This window comes from Hoplias malabaricus, chromosome 2 (assembly GCF_029633855.1).
Source record: "Hoplias malabaricus isolate fHopMal1 chromosome 2, fHopMal1.hap1, whole genome shotgun sequence".
In the NCBI taxonomy this organism is placed as follows: domain Eukaryota; kingdom Metazoa; phylum Chordata; class Actinopteri; order Characiformes; family Erythrinidae; genus Hoplias; species Hoplias malabaricus.
In genome coordinates this window covers 13,666,108-13,687,884 of record NC_089801.1, presented here as the reverse complement: position 1 = coordinate 13,687,884, position 21,777 = coordinate 13,666,108, and the positions used below count along the sequence as shown (strand labels likewise).

The 21,777-nt window shown below is 37.8% G+C and overlaps 1 protein-coding gene across 1 annotated transcript; it reads left to right on the top strand.

Annotated features, from left to right (window-relative positions):
* Nucleotides 1-12,488: 12,488 nt before the first annotated feature.
* On the top strand, nt 12,489-18,598 carry npy2r (neuropeptide Y receptor Y2). The gene is made up of 4 exons (XM_066661188.1): nt 12,489-12,660; nt 14,248-14,363; nt 15,256-15,880; nt 17,859-18,598. Exons 3-4 carry the CDS (start codon nt 15,269-15,271, stop codon nt 18,387-18,389), a joined length of 1,143 nt encoding a protein of 380 aa, XP_066517285.1. The 5' UTR covers nt 12,489-12,660; nt 14,248-14,363; nt 15,256-15,268; the 3' UTR covers nt 18,390-18,598.
* The last annotated feature ends 3,179 nt before the right edge of the window (nt 18,599-21,777 follow it).

The following is a 21,777-nucleotide window of genomic DNA, read 5'->3' as shown; positions in this document are numbered from 1 at the left end:
CAAAGTCTACAAATTTGCTGTATTGTTGCTGTAGTCACTTAAATGTGTAAGTGATTGAATATTTTGAACGTAATTCTTCATAACAAATAACTGCTACTGGAATGTATAGAATATAATGATATTTATAATGGAAACTGCATGGGGTATCCACTGGTAGTTTAACTAATATGCCAGTTACACCCGGCTGAGTAAATTACTGTGTACAGTCAGTTATTAAACTGAGCTTTGTCAATGCACAAATGTCAAAAATCACACATAGGAATGGAGCCATTATTGAACAAAACTTCCAATCAATTCCCATTAAAATGACTACAAGACTCATTTAGGTTATTTTACATTCATTAAGTCACACAGTTGTCTGGCCTTGTAAACAAGAACACAAGAATTAATTGATCTCCGACTAGAGGATCAGCAAAGTAGGATTCACTGACAAACCATAAAAAACTATTACACTTTACACTTATAACATTTAAAGGTGTGCTGTCATTTTAAAAAGTAAAGCAGGCCACATAAGCTGCTATTCACAGATAGACATTTAGATGTTAATTATGACTGCAATTTTTTTTAACAAATTATTTGAAATACATGAAGTTGTAAAGTGGTAGCATAATTTTATCTTCAACATCAATCAATATCTATCTTCAACAAATTATGTTTTATGGTGAATATATATTATTAATGCGGTATGGTGGCACAGCAGGTAGTGTTGCTGTAACACAACTCCTGGGACCTGATGGTTGTGGGTTCAAGTCCTGCTCTGGGTGACTGACTGTGAGGAGTTTGGTGTGTTCTCCCTGTGTCTGCGTGGGTTTCCTCCGGGTGTTCCAGTTTCCTCCCACGATCCAAAAACATATTGTTGGTAGGTGGATTAAGGACTCAAAAATGTCCATAGGTGTGAGTGTGTGTCACTTTGTGAAGGATTGGTGCCCCCTCCAGTGTGTAATCCTGCCTTGCGCCCAGTGATTCTGGGTAGGCTCCGGACACACTGCGACCCTGAACTGGATTAGTGGTTACAGACAATAAACAAATATATCACTAATAATAGAATATCTAAAAATATATTCATTACAAATTTTTAAGAAAAAATATCTGCTATTATTTTTAGCTTTGTGAAATAAATTTGTTCAGGAGTATAAGCTATAGCAGAGATGTTAACAACTGGGATTTGGTGTTTTCTAGCATTAACATGTTAGCTCTGGTAAAAAAAAAAAAAAAACTAAAGAAAGAAACTTAAAAAATTAAACAAATCTTGGTCAGTCATCTATTACAGAGGTAAGAACAACATTGAAATCTCAAGAAACTAGCAGCAAATCACAACAGGAGACGTTTTGACTTAGCAAGTTAGCAAGCTTAGCATACTTGCTTTGAAATAATAGCTCATAGCTGTATTTCTTTTAAGGCTAGGAGCACTCTAAACAGCTACAAAGCAGTTTCATTCAATTACAGATTATACCACAATCTTAAATTCTTTGTTCTGAGGGGTCCTCACACCTAGTAAAAAAAAAAAAAAAACACACACAAAAAAAACCAAACAGTAGGCTATAGGGCTAACAGACCTATAATGAGGTTAATGAGGATGGACTGCAGTGGGGACAGAAATCTCCCGGCAGACAGCCGTGTATCTCATTAGCTCAAAGTATGAAGTAGCTTATGTCCAGAAATACTGGGTTAAATAGATTGCGGGAAAGAGGCTATTTTAAATATCCTAGTTAATCTTGTCTAATGGTGTGCAGTCAAATAGTGGATGGTAGTTGGAAAGAAAATGTCTTAAGACTTCAAATGATTAGCAGGAAATTTTAAGTAACACAGTTGGAGGTTTTCCCTTAAGCTGGTTTTGAAAGGAACTGGTTCAGATTTAGAACACTATTAAAATACTTTATCTCAGTAATTTTGGAAGAGTTATTGAAACCTATTTGCGAATATTTGATTGTGTTCTGCCATAAGAGATTTAATGATGTCACGTACTGTTGGATGACTATTTCTGGATCACAACTCCAGTTTCTTCCCTGAAGTAATGGATGGTGTTATATCACTTCAAGGGGCACAATTCCACTGCTCCACATCTCAAAAACCTTTCTTGATGACACTTAACATGGGGATCTTAAGTGTGTGCAGCTGCTCCAGAACATCCCACCTCATTTAAGAAAAGCTGTGTATTGAGAACAGAATGTCTTTTAGCACAATGTATGCACTTTCAAGTTGTGCAAAAAAGAAGTGTCTACAGATTTTTGGATATATTGTGTATATTTGAATTGCTGTCTAAATAATTGTCTCAAAGAATCACAACCAAAAACGAGGTCAGTGATTTTTACCATGCAACACACAATGCTTGACTTCCCAGCAGAATAAACTAGTGTGATGTTTGTGGTGTGTTTTCAGAGTAAATTCCATTGTGCTTCTATCAAGTCAAGCGCAACAAGGAAGAAAACCTTGGGGATATGACAACACGGATTGTCTGTAGAAGTGATGAGGTGTTTTTGCTCTGACACAATGTCAGCGAAAAGGATCAGCTGCTAGTGAGTCACAGAGCACTTTTCTGTGTGGCTTCTGAATTTGGAAGCATTTTATACTGCATCTCAGGACAGGTTGATGGTGTGTAGCCATGTGTACATCGTCTTATAATGGCAGTAGCTTCTGCTATCTTACTTTACTCTTAAAACACATTCTGAAAATCATTTCCCATCATTTGGTGTCTGTGTTGCCCTGTGAAGCACTGGCGTCCCCTCCAGGGTGTATTCCCGCCTTGCGCCCAGTGATTCCAGGTAGGCTCTGGACCCCCGCGACCCTAGAATTGGATAAGCGGTTACAGATAAGGGATGGATGGATCATTTGGTACAACAAAATTGCGAGATAATTGCCACATCAGCTTATAATTACCTAAATCTGTCCATTTTAATGTCAATATGCAGTGATTTTGTACTAATGAACAACAATAAATGACCAAAGCTGACTTCACATGCTGCATGTCTAACAAACATCAGAGAAAGTATTCAGCAGAAAATTACACAGATGCCCCAACAACCAAATAAAAAATTGTGATTAATTATGTTTGTTTATGTTTGTTTATTAATTTTGTTACAGTTATACATTAGGTGGAGACATACTTAGTTTCAAAGAAATCTGAAGGGACAGGTTTCCTAGAAATTGCTTCTTGGAAAAGTTTGTCTTTTAAGCTTCTCACGATTTTAGTAATTCCAATATATGCTTCTAAAATCTGTTTTTAAAAGCAGCCTTGTTTAGAGTATTTGCATTCCCTTTTTTTGCTCATTTTTTCCTCTTTGTGTTTTGTAATGTGACACTTCCACATCCTCCTTTCTCTACCTACAGTCATGGCCGAAAACGTTGGCATTACATTGGCAAACGTTGAATCATTTTTTTCAGAAAATTATTGCAATTACACATGTTTGTTATATACATGTTTATATCCTTTTTTGTATATTGGAACAACACAAAAAAAGCCAAAATTGATATAATTTTAAGCAAAACTCAAAATACAGGCCAGAAAAATGTATTGGCACCTTATCAGTTTTGGGGTAAATAACTTGGTTTCAAGCATGTGATGCTCGTTTAAACTCACTTGTTGACTCACTGCTTACATTGTGTGTCTATGTGTGCCACACTAAGCATGGAGAACAGAAAGAGGAGAAGAGAACTGAAGACTTGAGAAATCTGAGGACTTGAGAAGCAAAATTGTGAAAAAATATCAACAATCTCAAGATTACAAGTCCATCTCCAGAGATCTTGATGTTCCTTTGTCCATGGTGTGCAACATAATCTAGATGTTTGCAACCCATGGCACTGTAGCTAATCTCCCTGTACATGGACGTAAGACAAAAAATGATGAAAATTTTCAATGCAGGATAGTCCAGACAGAGGATAAGCAGCCCCAATCAAGTTCCAAAGAAATTCAAGCTGTCCTGCAGGCTCAGGGTGCATCAGTTTCAGTGACCCCAAAAATACTTAAAAAAAACCCAGCCTTTATTCACTGTATGCTGTCAAGGCAGCATTCAGATATTGCCTGGACCCCAAGGCCCCCATGGCACAGAAACAATGACAGTTCAATAAGTGCCAGAGAAACAGAGCACAGAAACATCAATCACTATAAAACATACTCTTAAGGTCGCAAGGTAAGGCCCATTGTCAGCTGGGTTTGTGTCCTAATTCATGGGTCTTCCAGTAGGACTATGACCCCAAACATACTTCAAAAAGCACCAGATATGAAATTCCATTGAACACCTGTGGAAAGATATTAAAATTGCTGTTGGGAGAAGGTACACTTCAAATATGAGAGACCTGGGGCAGTTTGCAAAAGAAGAGTGCTTCTTAATTCTAAAATTCCAGTTGAGAGGTGTAAGAAGTTTCTTGATGGTTATAGGAAGTGATTGATTTCAATTATTTTTTCCAAAGGGTGTGCAAATAAATATTAAGCTGAGGGTGCCAATAATTTTGTTCAACCCGTTTTAGCATGAAGTGTTTTGCATGAAATTAATAAATTTTGTTTTTTTCCTCTGTTTTTTGTGTTGTTCCAATACACACAAAGGAAATTAACATGTTTATAACAATTAATTTTCTGGGAGAAATACTTGGTGCCAAACCACTGTATATGTTACATTTTATAACCTTATAATTTTGTTTATACTTGCACAAGCCTGAAAACACAGCTCAAGGGGAATCCCAACATACTTTTCTCCCCTTCAATGTAGGATTTATTTCTTGAAGGCGTTTTACAATGTTTTTTGTATTTTTAAGTTAACAGCACATTTGTTGGAGCATGGTTTCTTTCTATTAGCCAAGCCCAATAGCTTGTTAAGGTCTTAAAGCACTCCCATGCATGCAGATTAAATTGCAGTTTTTCACTTGTATCTATATTTATTTTTGAAATTAAAAGTACAACATGATCTCACATTCGATATTTCTTCTCTATTTAAATGGAAATAAAATAAATCAATTACTTTTCTTATGTATATTTCACAAAGCCAACATTTTCAGCTATTATGCTAAAATTGTTTTGTGTCATATGTGTGATTCGTTTGTGTAATGATTCCTTAATTCCAGTGGTTGTAACAATATTCTTGAGCTTTTCCTAGCTTCTAAAGATGGAGCCAATGTGTCTGTGGAAACCCCTGCAGGTTTCCAGTATTTATGCTTGACCTTGCTCTGGCAATTACTCTCAAGAGAGTCAGCCAGAGAAGACAGAATGATGGAGACAGAAAGAGAAAAAGATAGAATAAGAGAGAGAGAGAGAGAGAGAGAGAGAGAGAAACAGCCTTTATTCACTCTATGCTGTCAAGGCAGCAGTCATATTCTATCTGGACCCCAAGGTCCCCAAGGCACAGAAACAATGACAAAGTGCTACCAGTTCCAAAAGGGCCAGAGAAACAGAGCACAGAACCATCAATCACTATAAATCATAAATTTAATGCATGACTTGTAGTAAACGTACCTCACTTAATGCTCACATTGATGGATGTGTGTCAGCTGAAGAAAGCAATATCTGCTTTCTCTAAAACTCAACGGAGCAGAATTAAATTGGCGGGCAAATAAATCCCTGTGTAATAAACCTGCAAGAATTTGAACTCCTCTGACCACTTTCAAGCATTGATTTTTAACATCGCCTCATATACAATAAAAGGCATGAGTATTGGGAGAGTGAAATCAAACTGGCTATTGTTAAAAACTAGATCAATAAATGGGTCTAAAGTACAAAAGGTCAGCTTCTGTGTACCAGCTTGTGGATAATATTTTCAAACACCTATTTTAAATTCTGATTCAGCTATGGCGCACACGTAGTTTGTAGAATCTCCTGTTGGCTAGAGGGGTATTAAGCCCCTCATCATTGGGGATATAGAGCAATGTATGAATTGGCGTGGCATTTGTGATCCATAACTAAAAATAGAAAAAGGAAATAAGAATCTTACCTCACTAAGGCTTTGTGATTGAATGCAATTACAGCAATGTTCCTACATCCTTTAAAAGCTGCACAGTCTGTTATTGTATCAAAGGGGGAAATGCTATTATAAAGCATTTATATAACATTCCTACTTTAAGAAGCATTAAAAGCGAACACCTTATAATCCTTTTCCTTAATTAAACCATAAACACATGTCCAGTTTTGTGTATGGAGAACCTCAGAAAGGAGACGAGGCAGTTCTAAATTAGCTGCACTCTGTCAAAAGCAGCAAAAGATCAGAACATCTTTATTCCGTATTTTCAGATTTGGGCAGCTCACAAAATACATACTGGGTTATTTTATATTATAGATTGCGGTTTGGCAGGAGCTCCTTTTAAAAGCACTGAAAAAGTGATTGTCCAGAATATGAGAATATGCTCCTTGTAAATCCTGCAGATGGCTGGTACGTATCATCACTGCTGATTCAAAACGCTTGTTTAGAATGGAGAATTCCATCAAACCATTCTGATATTTACATCTCGTTACACCGTATTATATAAAATTGTATGATTTTTTTTGTACCATATGCAAATTAACCTTTTATGTGAAAGCCTCCAGCTACTTCAAAGTTGCCTTTGCCTTCCTGGTGACCTTTTCAATCTGTCTCTTCCATATATGCTAATGCAGTTGGCTGAGATGAGCTGGTCTAATCAACGTCTCAGCTTTGCCATATTCTGTCCACTTGTTAATGAAGGTCTTGACAGTTCTCCGAAGGTTGCTTAAGTCCTGTGGAATCTTGTAACACCCACCAGCTGCTCTGTGCCTTTTCACATTGTTACTCAGGAGGCCTGCTCATGCTTGACCCTTTGAAGCATATAGAAGTACACCATTTGCATAGATACTCTAGAGACCTAAGTTTTCATAATGATTAAATTCAACCATTTTAACATGCACCTGTTGTAGATACAGACATTGTGCTGTGCAGACTAAGCTTGTATAATCTATATACAGAAGCAAGAAATTACATGCATTAGCATTTTATGGAATGCCATAAAATCCTCATTGAAATATTCCAACATTTAAAAAGTATTCCTATGTTATTAAAGTCTATATATTAAAGACTTTTATTCTGAAACATAACACATGAAGAGAGAGCACGCAAGAGAGAGAGAATGTGATTATTTTGCCCATTAAATGTTAGTGGTCAAATCCATGCTTCCCTACTGAGTTTCTGTAAGATTGCTTGGCTTAGATGAAGACTTACAAAACCCACACATTACAAACATGTAGTGAACCTCTGTAACCCTGTTAAAAGGCATCATTCATCAGTCTGTACATTCATACAGGGAAACAAGACTACAAACACATCTTATTTTGGAGTTAGTTTGTTTGTGAGACCCAAAACAACATATGCATCTGATAATGCTATGTTTTAAGGAGGGTTTCAACCTGGACTACTTTCTGAAAGAAGCACAATAGAGGGCAGATAGTCAGAACAAAGCTCATTTACGAGTATCTTCAAGGCAGGGGAACAAATACAGCCTGCTTTCATATAAGAGATAAAGAGAGGGTGGCAAATGGTCATGTAGAAATAAAAATAATAATGGACTGCAAGGGAAATATAAAGTTCAACAGATTTCTAACAGCTGTGGTGGAGACTTTCTGGCCCTTTTCTCTCTAGTGGCTTCAAATAATGAGTTGTTAGGAGGCGCTATGCTTCTGGGGGGAAGAGAAAAGTGTCACAAAGCAACAACAACCACACAAAACAACACTGTTGACAACTAGGGCCTACAGCACAAAGCTGTCCCAAGCAATACAATAAAAATTGGCAGAACTATGCTCTGGATAATGAGCCAGTGTAAATGCTATATCTTTCTTTGATCTATTTTGTATGTTTACAGTGTAGTGCCGACTAATACCATGAATTAAAGCAGTTAGCAGCCTTATGGATTGGGCAAGTAATGACTAGAGCCACCTCCACAGGGAGCAGGTTATTTCTGGCCTTGTGTTCCTATGTGGTCGCAGTTGCGCTGCACCTAATCATGTCAATTAAACTGAATGTACATGTATTTTAGTCCAGTGTGCGGAAGTAAATGAAATCCATATCACTTAATTACACAGCCTTCAGGTGACTAATGCAGTCTGGTAAATTCTATTAGAGGCAGGTTGCATTGGGACCGAGGCTGGCCTGGTGCTTTGTGTTCAGGCAACAGGCATTACATAATAAAACCACCACAAGAGCAAAGGCAGAGGTAATTTAATCAGAAATATCACAAAATCTGACAAAACAATGTAATATTATTTGTACACCTATATAGCTTTCTTTTTTCCTACAATTACTTGAAACATTTAATTCCAGTGTCCACGACGAGTGCACCTCAGCATTAATTGATAATAAGTATCTACAAAATGTAGGAAATACAATGGATTAATCTTGAAGTTACATAAAAAAACCCTCAACAACCTGCTTAAAAAAGGGGGCTGAAGAAATGTTAGAAAATAGTCATGTAAAGTGAAATACGACTGTTCATATAAACACACAAGTGGATCTTGGGACGGATAAAAACACAAGAAAATGTGAGATATGGGCCCTCTAAATGGTTCTGTTGTTTTAATATGTAAATAAATTGTCGTGTGCATTGTGTGCATATTGCACGGTTAACATTTCTTCAAGTGTAGGGGCTTGTTTTCCATAGCTCATAAGCCTAGGCAATAACAAAATATGCCCTTTGCGCCAACTCCATATGAAAGAGCTTGAATTTTTCATTACATTTACAGAGCCCAGTTTCCTGGCTGGTGCTATTAAAGGGAGTGGAATTAGAGGTGACTGACAGAAAGGCCTCAGAGGAAAAGCTTCATGAGTCTCTGGTTCTGGTAATACACTTACAGACTGAATCTCCTTTGTGTATGATTTTAAGACACTGCATAATTTGATTTAGGTGGAACACGTTATTAAAAATCAATGGCAAATATATTCAATTCACTTTCAATCAGTTAATTTCAAACAATCCGTAAAACCTCTCAGGTTCTCTGTGGCGTTTCATGGAATGCATCTTCTTCTTATTTTTCCTTTTTTTTTTGGTTAAATCCCTCAAACTAAAGGCAGAATTCTGCTGACACTTTTCCACTGCATGGCACCTATTCTACTCAACTGTACTCATTTTCTGGTCCCTGGCACCTGGTTCATTTTCCACTTCAATAAGTGGAATGTAGACAGTGACGTGGTTAAACATCGTCTTTAACAAGGACTTAAGGCCCAAAAAACCACAACAACGGCAGCAGTAACATTAAGGTTGTTTACTCATCGTGTGTTCATATGTCATTGTTGTTTTTGATACTGAACACAGCTTTGTGCACCAGTTTAGATACATCAGTAAAGTTTTTCGTTACTTGCTGTACCATCCATCTCTCACTGGAATCTTTCATCAGCCCCCAATCCAAGGAGCGTTTGATCTTCTTTAAAAGACCATGGTGTAATTTTCCAAGCTGCTGTTGTGAGTCAGATGAAAACAAATGTGATCTCTACTGTAGCTTGGAGATTTTTACAAACGGCTAGTTTGTGCTGGGTGTCTGCATTTTGTCATAATTGACAATTCTCTGACAAATCAGTGCTCTGTTGCGTTTACACATAATGCGTAATCCATACTTGGACTAAGTAAGCAGATACTAAAACAGTACCCAGTCCCAGGTACCAGGCTCACAAAGCAAAAGGGCTGAGAAGAGCCGAGTCGTGTAGAGTAAGTAGTAATCCCCAATACAGGGTTAAGGTGTTGTTGGTGGGAAGTTGCTGAGAGGGGCACAATATCCATTTCAGTGGGTGGATATTTAGTGGTTTCTACTCCCATCTATTCAGCTATCAAACTATCAATCCATCCAACTTTCTATCCTGGTTGTGTTGCTATGATATTTGTACTTGCTCTTTGTCTTTATTGGCTTTTTGCTGGCTGTCCTTTCCAGAAAGTTGAAGTGAATAAACCCTTTTTGGATTTATTTATCAATCTATATTAAATCCCAAGGGAGTGGCTGCTTGGGTCACCAGCGAGTAAAACACAAATCACACAGACATGAATCAGAGACTTCTGCTTCTCAGGAGACATCCAGAGATGGAGTCAGGAGTCATGCCAATAATAGATAGTCATTGTAATAATTTTAATCATATTTCTTTCACTAAGACTAATGCTTCCCCAGAATACTGCAGCACAAAACTGGAAGATGATTTGATAGATGACGTACACTAAACCCTTCTTTTTTTACTCATCTAACATCAATAGACTTATTCCAAAATGGAATCAGAGTAAAAGTAAACATTAATGAAAATCTGATGTGAGTGGGCAAGAAATTTGACAGCTATGTATATCATATCTGAGACACTGACATGGCGATATTTAGCAAAGGCAACAGCAGCATGATTAACGCTTGTAGACAGCAGTTCCACTTGGTTGATGTTATTGATATGGGAGCTATTCAATAAAATTATGCCTTTTAGCTGATGTATTTAAGTATGCCAGTGCTGTATGAAACTTGGGAGACACTTAATTAAAAGGCTGACGAAGAAATCAATCATAGAGTGAGAGACTGGGGCAACTGCTTCCTTAGACTGAAGCCAGACATGGTGGTGGGTCATTGGTGTTGGTCTGACAAAAGATCAAGCATTTCGGCAAATGAATGTCTTATCTGCCCCCACCCTCTTGTGCTAGGATTAGGTATTTGCTGCCCACATCTGAAATCATGGGATAGAACGAGTCATTCTGATTTTGTACTTCTTACATAAAATGCTGGCACTTTAGAGTTTTGCACAAATTACTTTTTTCAACCACAACGATGGACCTGGGTTTATGTGAGAATGCAAAGATGAGATTAAGCAGAGCAAGACAAACCCAATAAACATGGTGAGCTTATGCTCCTCACCCACGGTGCTCGCACTGAACTGAACTGTGGCTCACTCTCATTTAAAGTCATTCTGATCAGGGCTGTTTAGACTGGGGGAGAACGCTGCTGTGTTGTATGAATCTTATGTTTTGGCCAAAGCATGTCACAGATGTTTCATTAAGACTCCATATCCCATTTAAAGCTTTAATTTGAAACTGGGATGTATCATAGCTGTCTAAATTATGTTATCAATCATACTTCAAATTAATTTCTTCATACAAAGGGGCTCTTTGTAGAATACAATAACACAGTCCATTGTCAAGTTAACAAAGTTAATAATGAAGTGCATTTTAAATTGTGTCTTCTTGTTGTTGGTCAGGCAGCTGTAAACAACCCCTTTTAACCCTCTCTAGTCCAGGTCTGTATCCCAATAAAATCTGAGTAAGATGCAGCTGCAGAGTCTGTATTAGAAGATCACTGAATCCGTGCACTCACAGTGGTTAAGAGAGCACTTATTTTTTTTTTTTTTTGTAATAAGTGGCATAGGGTGGAACACTAAACAGTTAGAAATAAATTTGTATTGAATATTGACACCAGATTGTCAAGCAGTAGAGAAGGAATGTCTCTAACATTTTTTATTTCTTCCTTAAAAATATTATAGTAACAATTTTGGAAAATGCCATACATTTTTTGTCGTAGACAAACAACTTAGACCAATATTTCATAATATAGGCATGACTGTGAATACAGATTTACTCACAACAGCTAATACAAATTCCAGAATAAGAAAAAGGATATATTAGGAATTTTCCCACTGTGAATGATTAGAACGTAACCTTGGGTGTATTTATGGTAGCCAAATAAAAAAAAAATCTGAAATTATTGTATAGCAACATGTTTATGAGATGAACAGCATTTTATTTAGCTACACAAAGTCTGCTGAACTGTAACTTAATTTTACATGTCACATGTGCCTGTATTATCATTTCCACCTAGCATGAGTCAACGCCATGGGCTGGTTTTTGTGTAACGAGTCCCCTGGCTTCAAAATAATTGCATTTCCTGACATTGCAGCCTTCACTGAAAACAGCTGTGGTGTTTTTGTGAGAAGCGTGGACGGAAAAGTCTGGCAGAGCCTATTAAATAATTACCAGTTGAAGCCATGAGTAAAATTTACTGGGAAAAAAGTAGTGATATGTTTTTTAAAAACCGCGACCCTGAATGAATGAATGTTATTAAAAATAGTTGAATGCCCTGTATACACAGAGGTAAACCTTAGCACACTGTGTTTTGCACAAACGTTAAAATCCAGTGAATGGGAAAAACGGTTTGTTTACTTGGTTTGACATTCATTCAGCGGCCTACATTTTAACAAGTAACATGGCTGCCTTCTTTTTACAGAAAATACGCCCTCTTAGGTTATTCCCTTAAAACAGTAAATATGCTCTAAAAATGTTGATTTTACTCGTGAAGCCGTCACTCTCAAAGTACAAACTTTAATCTACGATAAATATTTTTTATTCGAAAAAGGAGATACTCCAAAAACAACACAATTAGTTGTGCTTTGTTTGTGCTGGTTTCTGTATAAAACCGTGCGCCCCCTTGCGTGCATTTAGTTGCAGGTGAACGCTGTGGAGCTTTCCCCGCGCAGCAAGACTCCTTAACTGCTCTGTACAAACGGCTCTGTAGCGCATACTGCGACCCACAAGGAGGGAGGGAGGAAGGGAGGGAAAGAGAGAGAGAGAGAGAGAGAGAGAGAGATGTTGAAGTTATTCTCTTAGTTCAACAGACAATTCAGCATGGACCCATCGCTTCTGAACGAAGTTCTTTCTCTCTGGAGTGTCTCAGGAGCTCTTTATTTTCTGCTATAAACTCACTGGAGCATCTACAGCGCGGAGCAGGTGAGCTGATAAAAAGTGGAAGCCTGTTTATTTTTATTTATTTGAGCTAGACTTTAAAATAACTGTCAAATATAAGAGGTGGTAAAGCTATTTAGCAAATAACAGTTGTTAAAATGTACAGTAGAAACTTGGGAAACCAATTTAAACATGTAATTTGTGTAAATATCAATCCACTTACTTGAAAACACCCTCCTTGGGGCATGTTATGTGCAGCCAACAAGAACACAAGTGTTAAAGTGTGCATTTCTCTAATCAAATGGGACACTTTGGAGCAAATGAACGTGAGTCAAAATTCACCCTGCTCAATACCAAGCATCAGCCGTATAAATAATCCCTCAGCATTTGGGTTCTAAAGCAGTAAAATCCTATATGAACTCAATCCATTGCCTTTGAGATTAATTGGAGTGGTGAAAGTAATCCAGAACTAATCATCCAACCTCAGGACTTGATTTTTATTATGGCTGAATATATCAAATGTTTAAAGAAATATTCCAGCCTTTAGAATGACTAACATACTGCAGCAAAGGGGGGCAAACTTGATATTAATACACTTAGATGAGCATGGCCAAGAAGCTGATGCTAATGTGGTTGTTTTGTTGGCTTTTTCCCTTATTGACTGGTGGAAGGTCTCTAATTTGTATGAAGTATGCGATTAATTAGGCTGTAATGAAATGAATTTCGAAGCACCGAACTGAGGAGGCTGTTTGCCTGGCTGCAGATAGCATTACAGCTTAATGTCCAATTTCTGTGCTGTCGTTAAAAGCTTTTGAAGAGAAATGGAGCAGATGAAGGCATCTATAAATGCATGGCTGCACTCCCATTGTCAGCGAGGATGACAGCACATTGTCTTTTCAGGAGAAGCCCTCTGTACATGCCTCATGAAAATGTGAAAATCTGATTCTTCATGTACCTCAGACAATTTGAATAAACCATTGCATCTCTATTAAAATCAATTATTAAAAATAAAATAAAATGGACCTTAATGAGTCAAGAATTATTATTTGGCCATTGAATGAAGGTGATTTTTAAAAAAAAATGTCATACAGGTTTCTCTTACTGTATTAAGCAGCCACATATTAATGTTTGCCATAATTAAAATCACCCCTCATTTGTATCACGTACTGAAACACAAACATTATTCATTTTACTTTCAGAGTCATTAGCGAGGCTGTGTAGTTTTAAGCTAAAACACTTGAATAAGGAAGGGAAAGTCCAGGAGTACATCATCGTTTAAATGAAACCAAATGCAGGAGTCAAATATCTAGAAAAAAAGATGAGACTCATAACATGTCCCTATCAGAGGATCAGGACTTAAAGCTTTGATCTTTAAGAGACAGAAGAAATAAAGCACCACTCTTGTCTCAGCTCTGAAGAAATCCACTGATGTTGCTTAGCACAATTCCCCTATGGAAAGACAACTCCGCACCATGAGTCTGTAAGGAGAGGGAGCTGTCAAGAAGCTGTATAAGAAGGGGTATAATATGTCCCCTTTAAGACTATCAAAATTATGACACTTTTCAGGAAAACTATGTACGATTTAGTATTTTTACTCCACCTACAGTTGCAAAGTGTAATTCACTTTTACAGAGTTCTCCTGAAATCAAGAGGAAGAAGAAGAGGGGCGGTTTCCTACCCTGCTCCAAAACGAACATAATGCAGTTTCTTCAGTGCTGAGCCCAGAGGCTCTATTCTCTATATCACAGGTCAGTGAAGCCTCACACTTATATTGAAGCTGTAGTTTTAAGATTAACAAAAATACTACCTAGCGTACCTTTAAATCAGTAACACTTAAGAAATCTCAAGTGAAGAGTTTTAAAACGTTTGTGTAACATATATTTATAATTCAAAACTCAAACATACCGGGCGGCACGGTGGTGTAGCTGTCACACAGCTCCAGGGACCTGGAGGTTGTGGGTTCAAGTTCCGCTGTGAGGAGTTTGGTGTGTTCTCCCTGTGTCCGTGTGGGTTTCCTCCAGGTGCTCCAGTTTCCTCCCACGGTCCACAAACACACGTTGGTAGGTGGATTGGCGACTCAAAAGTGTCCATAGGTGTGTGCGTGTGTGTGTCACCCTGTGAAGGACTGGCACCCACTCCAGGGTGTGTTCCTACCTTCCGCCCAGTGATTCCGGGTACGCTCCAGGTCCACCGCGACACTGAACTGAATAAGTGATTACGGACAATGAATGAAACATTTCACTCTTGTTGTTTTAAGGTAACTGTAACTGCATAGTTGTAAAAATGACAATTGTCATTTTATTAAAAATAAATAAATAAATAAAAAGCAAAGTAGTTTGAAAATGGTAAACAAGAATTTATTCATCACTGCATTTGTTATGAGTTCTGCAAGAAAGTGCTGCAAAAGCATGGGTTTTTCTTGGGGATAATACTGTATTCAAAAGTAGTGAGTTTTGGTTTACACGATTTAAAGGTGATTAAAATTACAAGAGAATCTTTAAATTTTACATTACATGAACAGTGCTTTAAAACGTATTTGTAAACTTTCTGTGACACAAAAAAACTTATCAGACCACTTTCTTGTTATTTGGCTCTATTACAGTAGAGATAATTACCAGCATCTTCTGACTTCCTCTGCAGTATTTGTGCATGGATGCCAAACATGGATGTAAAAAACCAAGAGAACACAACCCAAGAGGACAGCACTGGCTCCTTCACTGCACCCACAAACTGCTGCACTCCGCCCAACCTACAGGATGATGGCACTTTACTGGACGGGCTGGAGGACAGCACAAAGCTCGTAAGCGTTCAGGTGGTTCTGATCTTGGCGTACAGCACCATCATTTTGTTCGGAGTTACCGGGAACTCCTTGGTCATCTATGTCGTCTACAAGTTCCGCAACTTGCACACGGTCACCAACTTTTTCATCGTGAACCTGGCAGTGGCGGACCTGCTGGTGAATGCTCTGTGCTTGCCTTTCACTCTGATGTCCACCCTGTACGGAGAGTGGAAGTTCGGACAGGCCATGTGTTATCTGCTGCCCTATGCCCAAGGCCTGGCTGTCAATGTGTCCACCATCACACTCAACGTGATCGCTCTGGACCGATACCGCAGCATCGTCCACCACATGGAGACCAAAATGTCCAAAGACGTCTGCGCCATGGTTATCACAGTCACTTGGGTGGCTAGTGCCGTGCTAGCCAGCCCCCTAGCCATTTTCAGAGAGTATGTGACATTTGATCTGACGCCCGAGCAGAGCATCCAGGTAAATCTGTGCATCACAAGGGGAAATATAACATATATATGAGGCCCAATAGGTGTCACAAATATCTAGCATGTCATTTCATCTCAGCACTTAAACAAAGTCACACACTCATGCATAGAAATTGCACATTTCTTACAAACTCACCCATATTTACGGAGTGTTCCACAAAAAATTAATAAAGTAAGATGATGGTATAATGAGCTAATATTCAGCAATTAAATCACGGCCTTGAGTTATTTTTATTTTTATACAGTTTTTAAGCTTGTTAATACCAACTCAAAAAGCCAAGGTTTCTTGCATCATATAACTAAGTATCATATAGCTAAGCTTTTCATAATAGTCTGAGCTGCAGGTGTAGGTAGACCTGAATAACGGCAGAGGTGTAGAGTTATATCTACATTTAACACTCCTATTTTAACAAATTATAATTACTATTATTTTATTTATTATTTTCATTTTTTTGGGGGTGTGGGGGGTATGTGGCAGGAGAAGGATTTTAAAAGGGGTTTAATTATTCATTATGCCTTCCAATAAGAAAAGTAGTACCCTTGATGTCTGGTTTAGTTTAGCTTTTCATTATTTGCCTAATAAAACTAAAGGCCATTTTTGTTACAGTTGTATTTGGTAGTTTCCAGTTTAGTTCCATTCATTCATTCATTCATTATCTGTAACCGCTGATCCAGTTCAGGGTCGCGGGGGGTCCAGAGCCTACCTGGAATCATTGGGGAATAGTTTAGTTCTAATTCAGTTTAATTTTGTTTGTCAAAGCTGCTAACTGAAACGACTGGGACAATGATAGTTTGGGAAGTTTACACAGAATTTTTTTTGTTATAATATTGCTGGACTGCCTACCGAGCCGGCCTAGAAGAGGCATTTACTTTTACTGACTGATACCTAATTTCACAGAAAGAAAAAAAGGTGGCGCCACTATCTTTTATCAGTTGGACTCTTATAGATATGTAAGCCCGTACATAAATATTTAGTTCCCAGTGATGCCCTGTTCCTTTATCAAGTATAGATTACTTGGTTGATAAAATGTTAAGGTGCTTGGTTTTAGAAATGTTCAAAAACTTAAATGCTTTCTGGTAAACGAGTTGCTTTAATGTCATCTCAGCACAGTGCTACAGTTTTGTAGCGTGGTATGAACAGACAATAACAGGCTTTCCATGATCATACACACACTGTCAGCAACTGACAAGATAAACTATTATTATAGTTTGTTATTATTTGTTATTATTGTAAACAAGGTATTGATATGAAGCACCAAAGCTTCTACAGACCTTCCAATGACATAGGTATGTATTTTGGGCTTTCCTGTTTTTGAAATGATTCTCCCTGTGTCCGTGTGGGTTTCCTCCGGGTGCTCCGGTTTCCTCCCACAGTCCAAAAACACACGTTGGTAGGTGGATTGGCGACTCAAAAGTGTCCGTAGGTGTGAGTGAATTTGTGTGTTGCCCTGTGACGGACTGGCGTCCCCTCCAGGGTGTATTCCCACCTTGCGCCCAATGATTCCAGGTAGGCTCTGGACCCACGAGCCCTGAACTGTATAAGCGGTCACAGATAATGAATGAATGAATGTTGTTGAAATGCCAGAAACACCTCTGTGACAATGGCTAATGGCGGTCTGGCAAAAGTAGGCTTGCCTAGTTTCTCTTTGCTCTACTCTTGCTCTTCAGTATGTGCAAATGTACTTAACCTAAAATATTCAGTAATGGTCAGGTGCTTTACAAAGCCAACGTTTACTCAATAACTGTGGCTTAGAGTGATGTGGTACAGAAAAAAGGGAACCCTGGACCAATCAAGTTGTGTTCTCTGAATTTGCTGTTGTATAATACTTGTTGTATTTTCTATGATAGCGTGACACTGATAACATTCATAACATATTTTAGAATCCTAGAAGAGCTGGTGATACATTGTTACACTGTTGTGAAACGATTTATCATATTTACAATAGAGAATTGTTCACCTCTGCATACAGGGCTGTGCTGAGAAGTGGCCGGGCAGCAGCACAGATGGTACTGTCTACAGTGTGTCCATGTTGTTCCTACAGTACGGCTTGCCACTCTCTGTCATCTCCTTCGCCTACGCCAGGATCTGGAGTAAGCTCAGAAAGCACGTTAGCCCTGGTGGTGGGCGGAATGACCGGCACAGGCGCAGACGAAAGACCACCAAGATGCTGGCTGCTGTAGTGGCAGTTTTTGCAATCAGCTGGATGCCCTTCCATGCCTTCCAGCTGGCCATCGACATCGACAACAGCATGCTGGAGATGAAGGACTTCAAGCTGCTCTACACAGTGTTCCATATCATTGCCATGTGCTCGGCCTTCGCCAACCCCATCCTCTATGGCTGGATGAACAGGAACTACAGAGGCGCTTTCTCTGCTGTGTGCAAGTGTGTTTCAATGGAGAGTAGACTCAGAAAAGTCCACAGCAGAGACGCAGTGAGGGAAAAGGAACTTGCACACCAAAGTACGATTAGCGTGTTGACACAAGCTAACACAAACTTCTGAGCTTCCACTTTAAATGGATTCGCAAGCAATCGTTCAGCAGCAAATCCAATATATATTCTCTGTGGAGTCAGTCTACTAAAACATATTTGTTGTCTGAAGATTGCTTTTTTGTGTTTTCACTGGAGCTACAATGCTAAGATAGCAAGGAACCAATTAGCATCATGAAAATTCAAGCCAAAACTAGCCTTTTTTCGTTTTGGACATTTATACAATTTACAATTATTAACATTATCTTTAAACATCAACAATTATTTGAACAAAATTCAGGCTTCAAAATGGCTGCTTGTGATATTACCATATAGCAGGGGATGTTGTCCTATCTGGACCTGGACCTCTAACTGATTAAAAGCTGAAACTATTAAGAGCTTTTAATTTGGAGTGTTTGTTTTAAGTGGTGTTACTCTTCTAGACATTATGGTTCAGATTTAGCCATCGATTTAGTGTTTTTGCATACTACACTTGAGGCTACTCAGCCAATCAGACCTGTGCGTTATGATGAGCGCTGTGACTTGAATGAGTGACAAACACAGGGCAGGGCCAGCCACCACTGTCCTAGGGCCAGTAAAAATAGCCCAAGGGATGTGATAAAAGCTTTCGGGATGACAGTTTTGTGTAAGATAAAACCATAAACTTTAATAAGAAGGGAACATTTAATGGTTGAATATCCTCATAACGCTTAACATGGACTCTATATATATGGATAAAGTTCCATCCTTCAGCATAAAGAGCCGAAACATAAAGATCTTGCTGTTAACGGGTAAAGTCCTGCCCTCCAGCAATAAGAGCCAATCAGCTTGCTGGTTATGGAAAAGCAGTAAAGTCAACAGCAAATACAAGACAAGTGATTAGGCACTTTATTTACTTTATTTTTGCTTTTGTTTTTCTTCCAAATCATTGTTTTATTTGTAAATTGCACTTGAAATAAGAAAATGACATTTTATTTAGAGTATTTGTTATTTATAATTATTTATAAATCTTAATATTGAAAATGGAATTTGATTGATAAATGCTAATTCCTTTTTAGACATTAGCATTAGTATTGTAGCTCTAGTGCTGAGCTAAAACCAAGCTTCAGAGACAAGACAAGACTTGACTGGTCAACTTCTTTTGAACCAAATGGAAAATATTAGAACTATTTGCTAAATTACTGCTTTAACATGCTCATCCCAGTCAACCTCTGATGCCGTGTGTCTTTCTGTAGCTGTTATCATGTCCAAATTAAGAACCAATGAATGTCACTCGATCCTCTAAATTTCAAGGTGAATATGGAGTATGAATATGTATAACTCCATTAAAGATAAGTCGCAGGACAGTCATTCAACTATTAAACAGTACTGTACTTTACCCAGACTAAAATTTAGTACAAGATAAGCATATTGGAGTGGTGTCCCAGATAGGGATTAAGCCTAGCCTTGGACTATATTCCCCCTTCAATGGAAAATCACAATTAAAAATTATGTGCAATTCAGGGCTTGGCTTAATCCGTCTGGGAAACCACCCCATGAAGTACCATGAATTTCACAAAACAAGGCTTTTTCCAGATTATGTCAATTCAACACAAAGCAGTGCTAGCAACATATTGTATATTTAAATTAACTACTTTGTAATTCAGAGGAAACATTTGGTGGAACAAATACATAAAGTAAAACATATCAGCATTGGAGGAATTTTGTTTGACCTTGATTAATATTTCATATTTTCCCATAGAGAAAACCATCCATTCCTTATATGTGCATTATGCAGACTACAGAATGATGGCACAACTTCACAGGTCTATTATAAGAAATACCTCAAGCTTCAAGATTTTCAATCTTTTTTAGAAGATTTAAAAACTAAAAACACACAACTGAACATTCTGTCACCATTGAAGATATAAAGGAAGAAATAAATGGTTAGTGTCAAAATAGTCCATAAGGTTTCTTTGTTTAACCCTCATTTACTCTTTGTATATAGTGAATTCTAAACTGTTTTGAGAAAGGGGCACTTTTGTTGTTGATAAATGTTTGTTCCCATAAGATATTTAGGCAAAAGGAATACGTGTTGTATGTTAGTAATGAACATAGCAAAGGAAATATGAAGAATGTCATTTATAACAGTAGGTTAAGTCTAAAATACTGGTAAATAATAAGTATTATGATCTTTTTTTATTTATAGAGAAAGAAACATGATAACCCAGGGATATGATAGATGCCAGGTTGTCAAGCCGATGCATCTGCACTGTGTCTTTTTATCTAATTGTCAGCAAAGGGACTCGCAGGCACTGGTCAGTCCATGTGACAAGAGTTCTGAGAAAAATGTGTTGCAATGTTACAATGTATTTACAAAAATTAAGGTATGGAAAGCATTTTTTTGATTTTCACAAGTAAAACAGGACTGCTTTGTGAAGCCCATGCACATAGCACTCTCACATCAATGCTGTTTCACCAGTGAAACAAGGCAGACATATTGAAGTCAATAAAAGTCTCAAGTCTTTCCCCTAGCAATCGATTCATATCTAGTGTCTCTTGGAAAAGTCAGTTTGGCCAACTATATTGGACAACATCTAAACCCTTTGCTGGAAACACTGCAGTAATTAAAGATTTACTGAAGGCTGCAGTCAGGTTGCCAATCTCCAGTGTTTTTTGTGTGAGAGTCAAGAATTTGGGCCTTTCTCAAGTTGTTAAAATGTGAAATTTTGCCAAAAAAAAAAAAAAAGGGCAAATTCAAAACGAACATGCAAGCAAATTTTCATTATTTCTGAAACAGAACAATTGATTGGATAATACCGTATCTTATGACCACTTACATCGTCACTCTGTAGTTGTTTCATGCCATTATTAGGAATTCTGTGTCTAGATTCAGTGTCTGAGTGGGAGAAAATGCTGAGATTTTAGTAGTTTTAGTTTACAACCAAGAAATAAGCATAGTAGACTGCTTCCAAACCGTGTTACTTCAGTTAATGAAAACTATATATTCACTGAGAACTTATTTTTAACCAAGAAGCCTAGACAAGAACTAAATAAATATAACTATTTGAGCAGAACTATGAAAATATTTTTTGCAAGGTTTGCCCATGAATAAATCTAAACAAAAATGTGAAACAAAGATAAATGACCCAAGTAGCAAGAGCAGCTGGGTGGAATATTCAACTCCCAAAAAAATGTTTCTTCAATCGTCTGGGAGGCACTCGCACCAACTGTTTGCCAATAATTCATAAAGTTGAATGTCTCAGTTTGCAAAAGCCTTCTGCAGCACTTTGAAATGATGATATTAATTGGAAAATTGTAAAAATGTGAAATAAATGCAAAATGCATTCTAAGAAAAAAGTGGCCATATTCCTTCCATAAATTCAGATGTTTATATTTCTGAATGTGACAAAACTTTAAAGCTATTTTTCATGAAAGTTAAT

Bases quoted from the DNA above. Each gene is read 5' to 3' on its own strand.
- npy2r (XM_066661188.1), top strand. From the start codon at position 15,269: ATGCCAAACATGGATGTAAAAAACCAAGAGAACACAACCCAAGAGGAC. The intron at 15,881-17,858 runs GTAAATCTGTGC...CTCTGCATACAG, and splicing joins CGCCCGAGCAGAGCATCCAG to GGCTGTGCTGAGAAGTGGCC.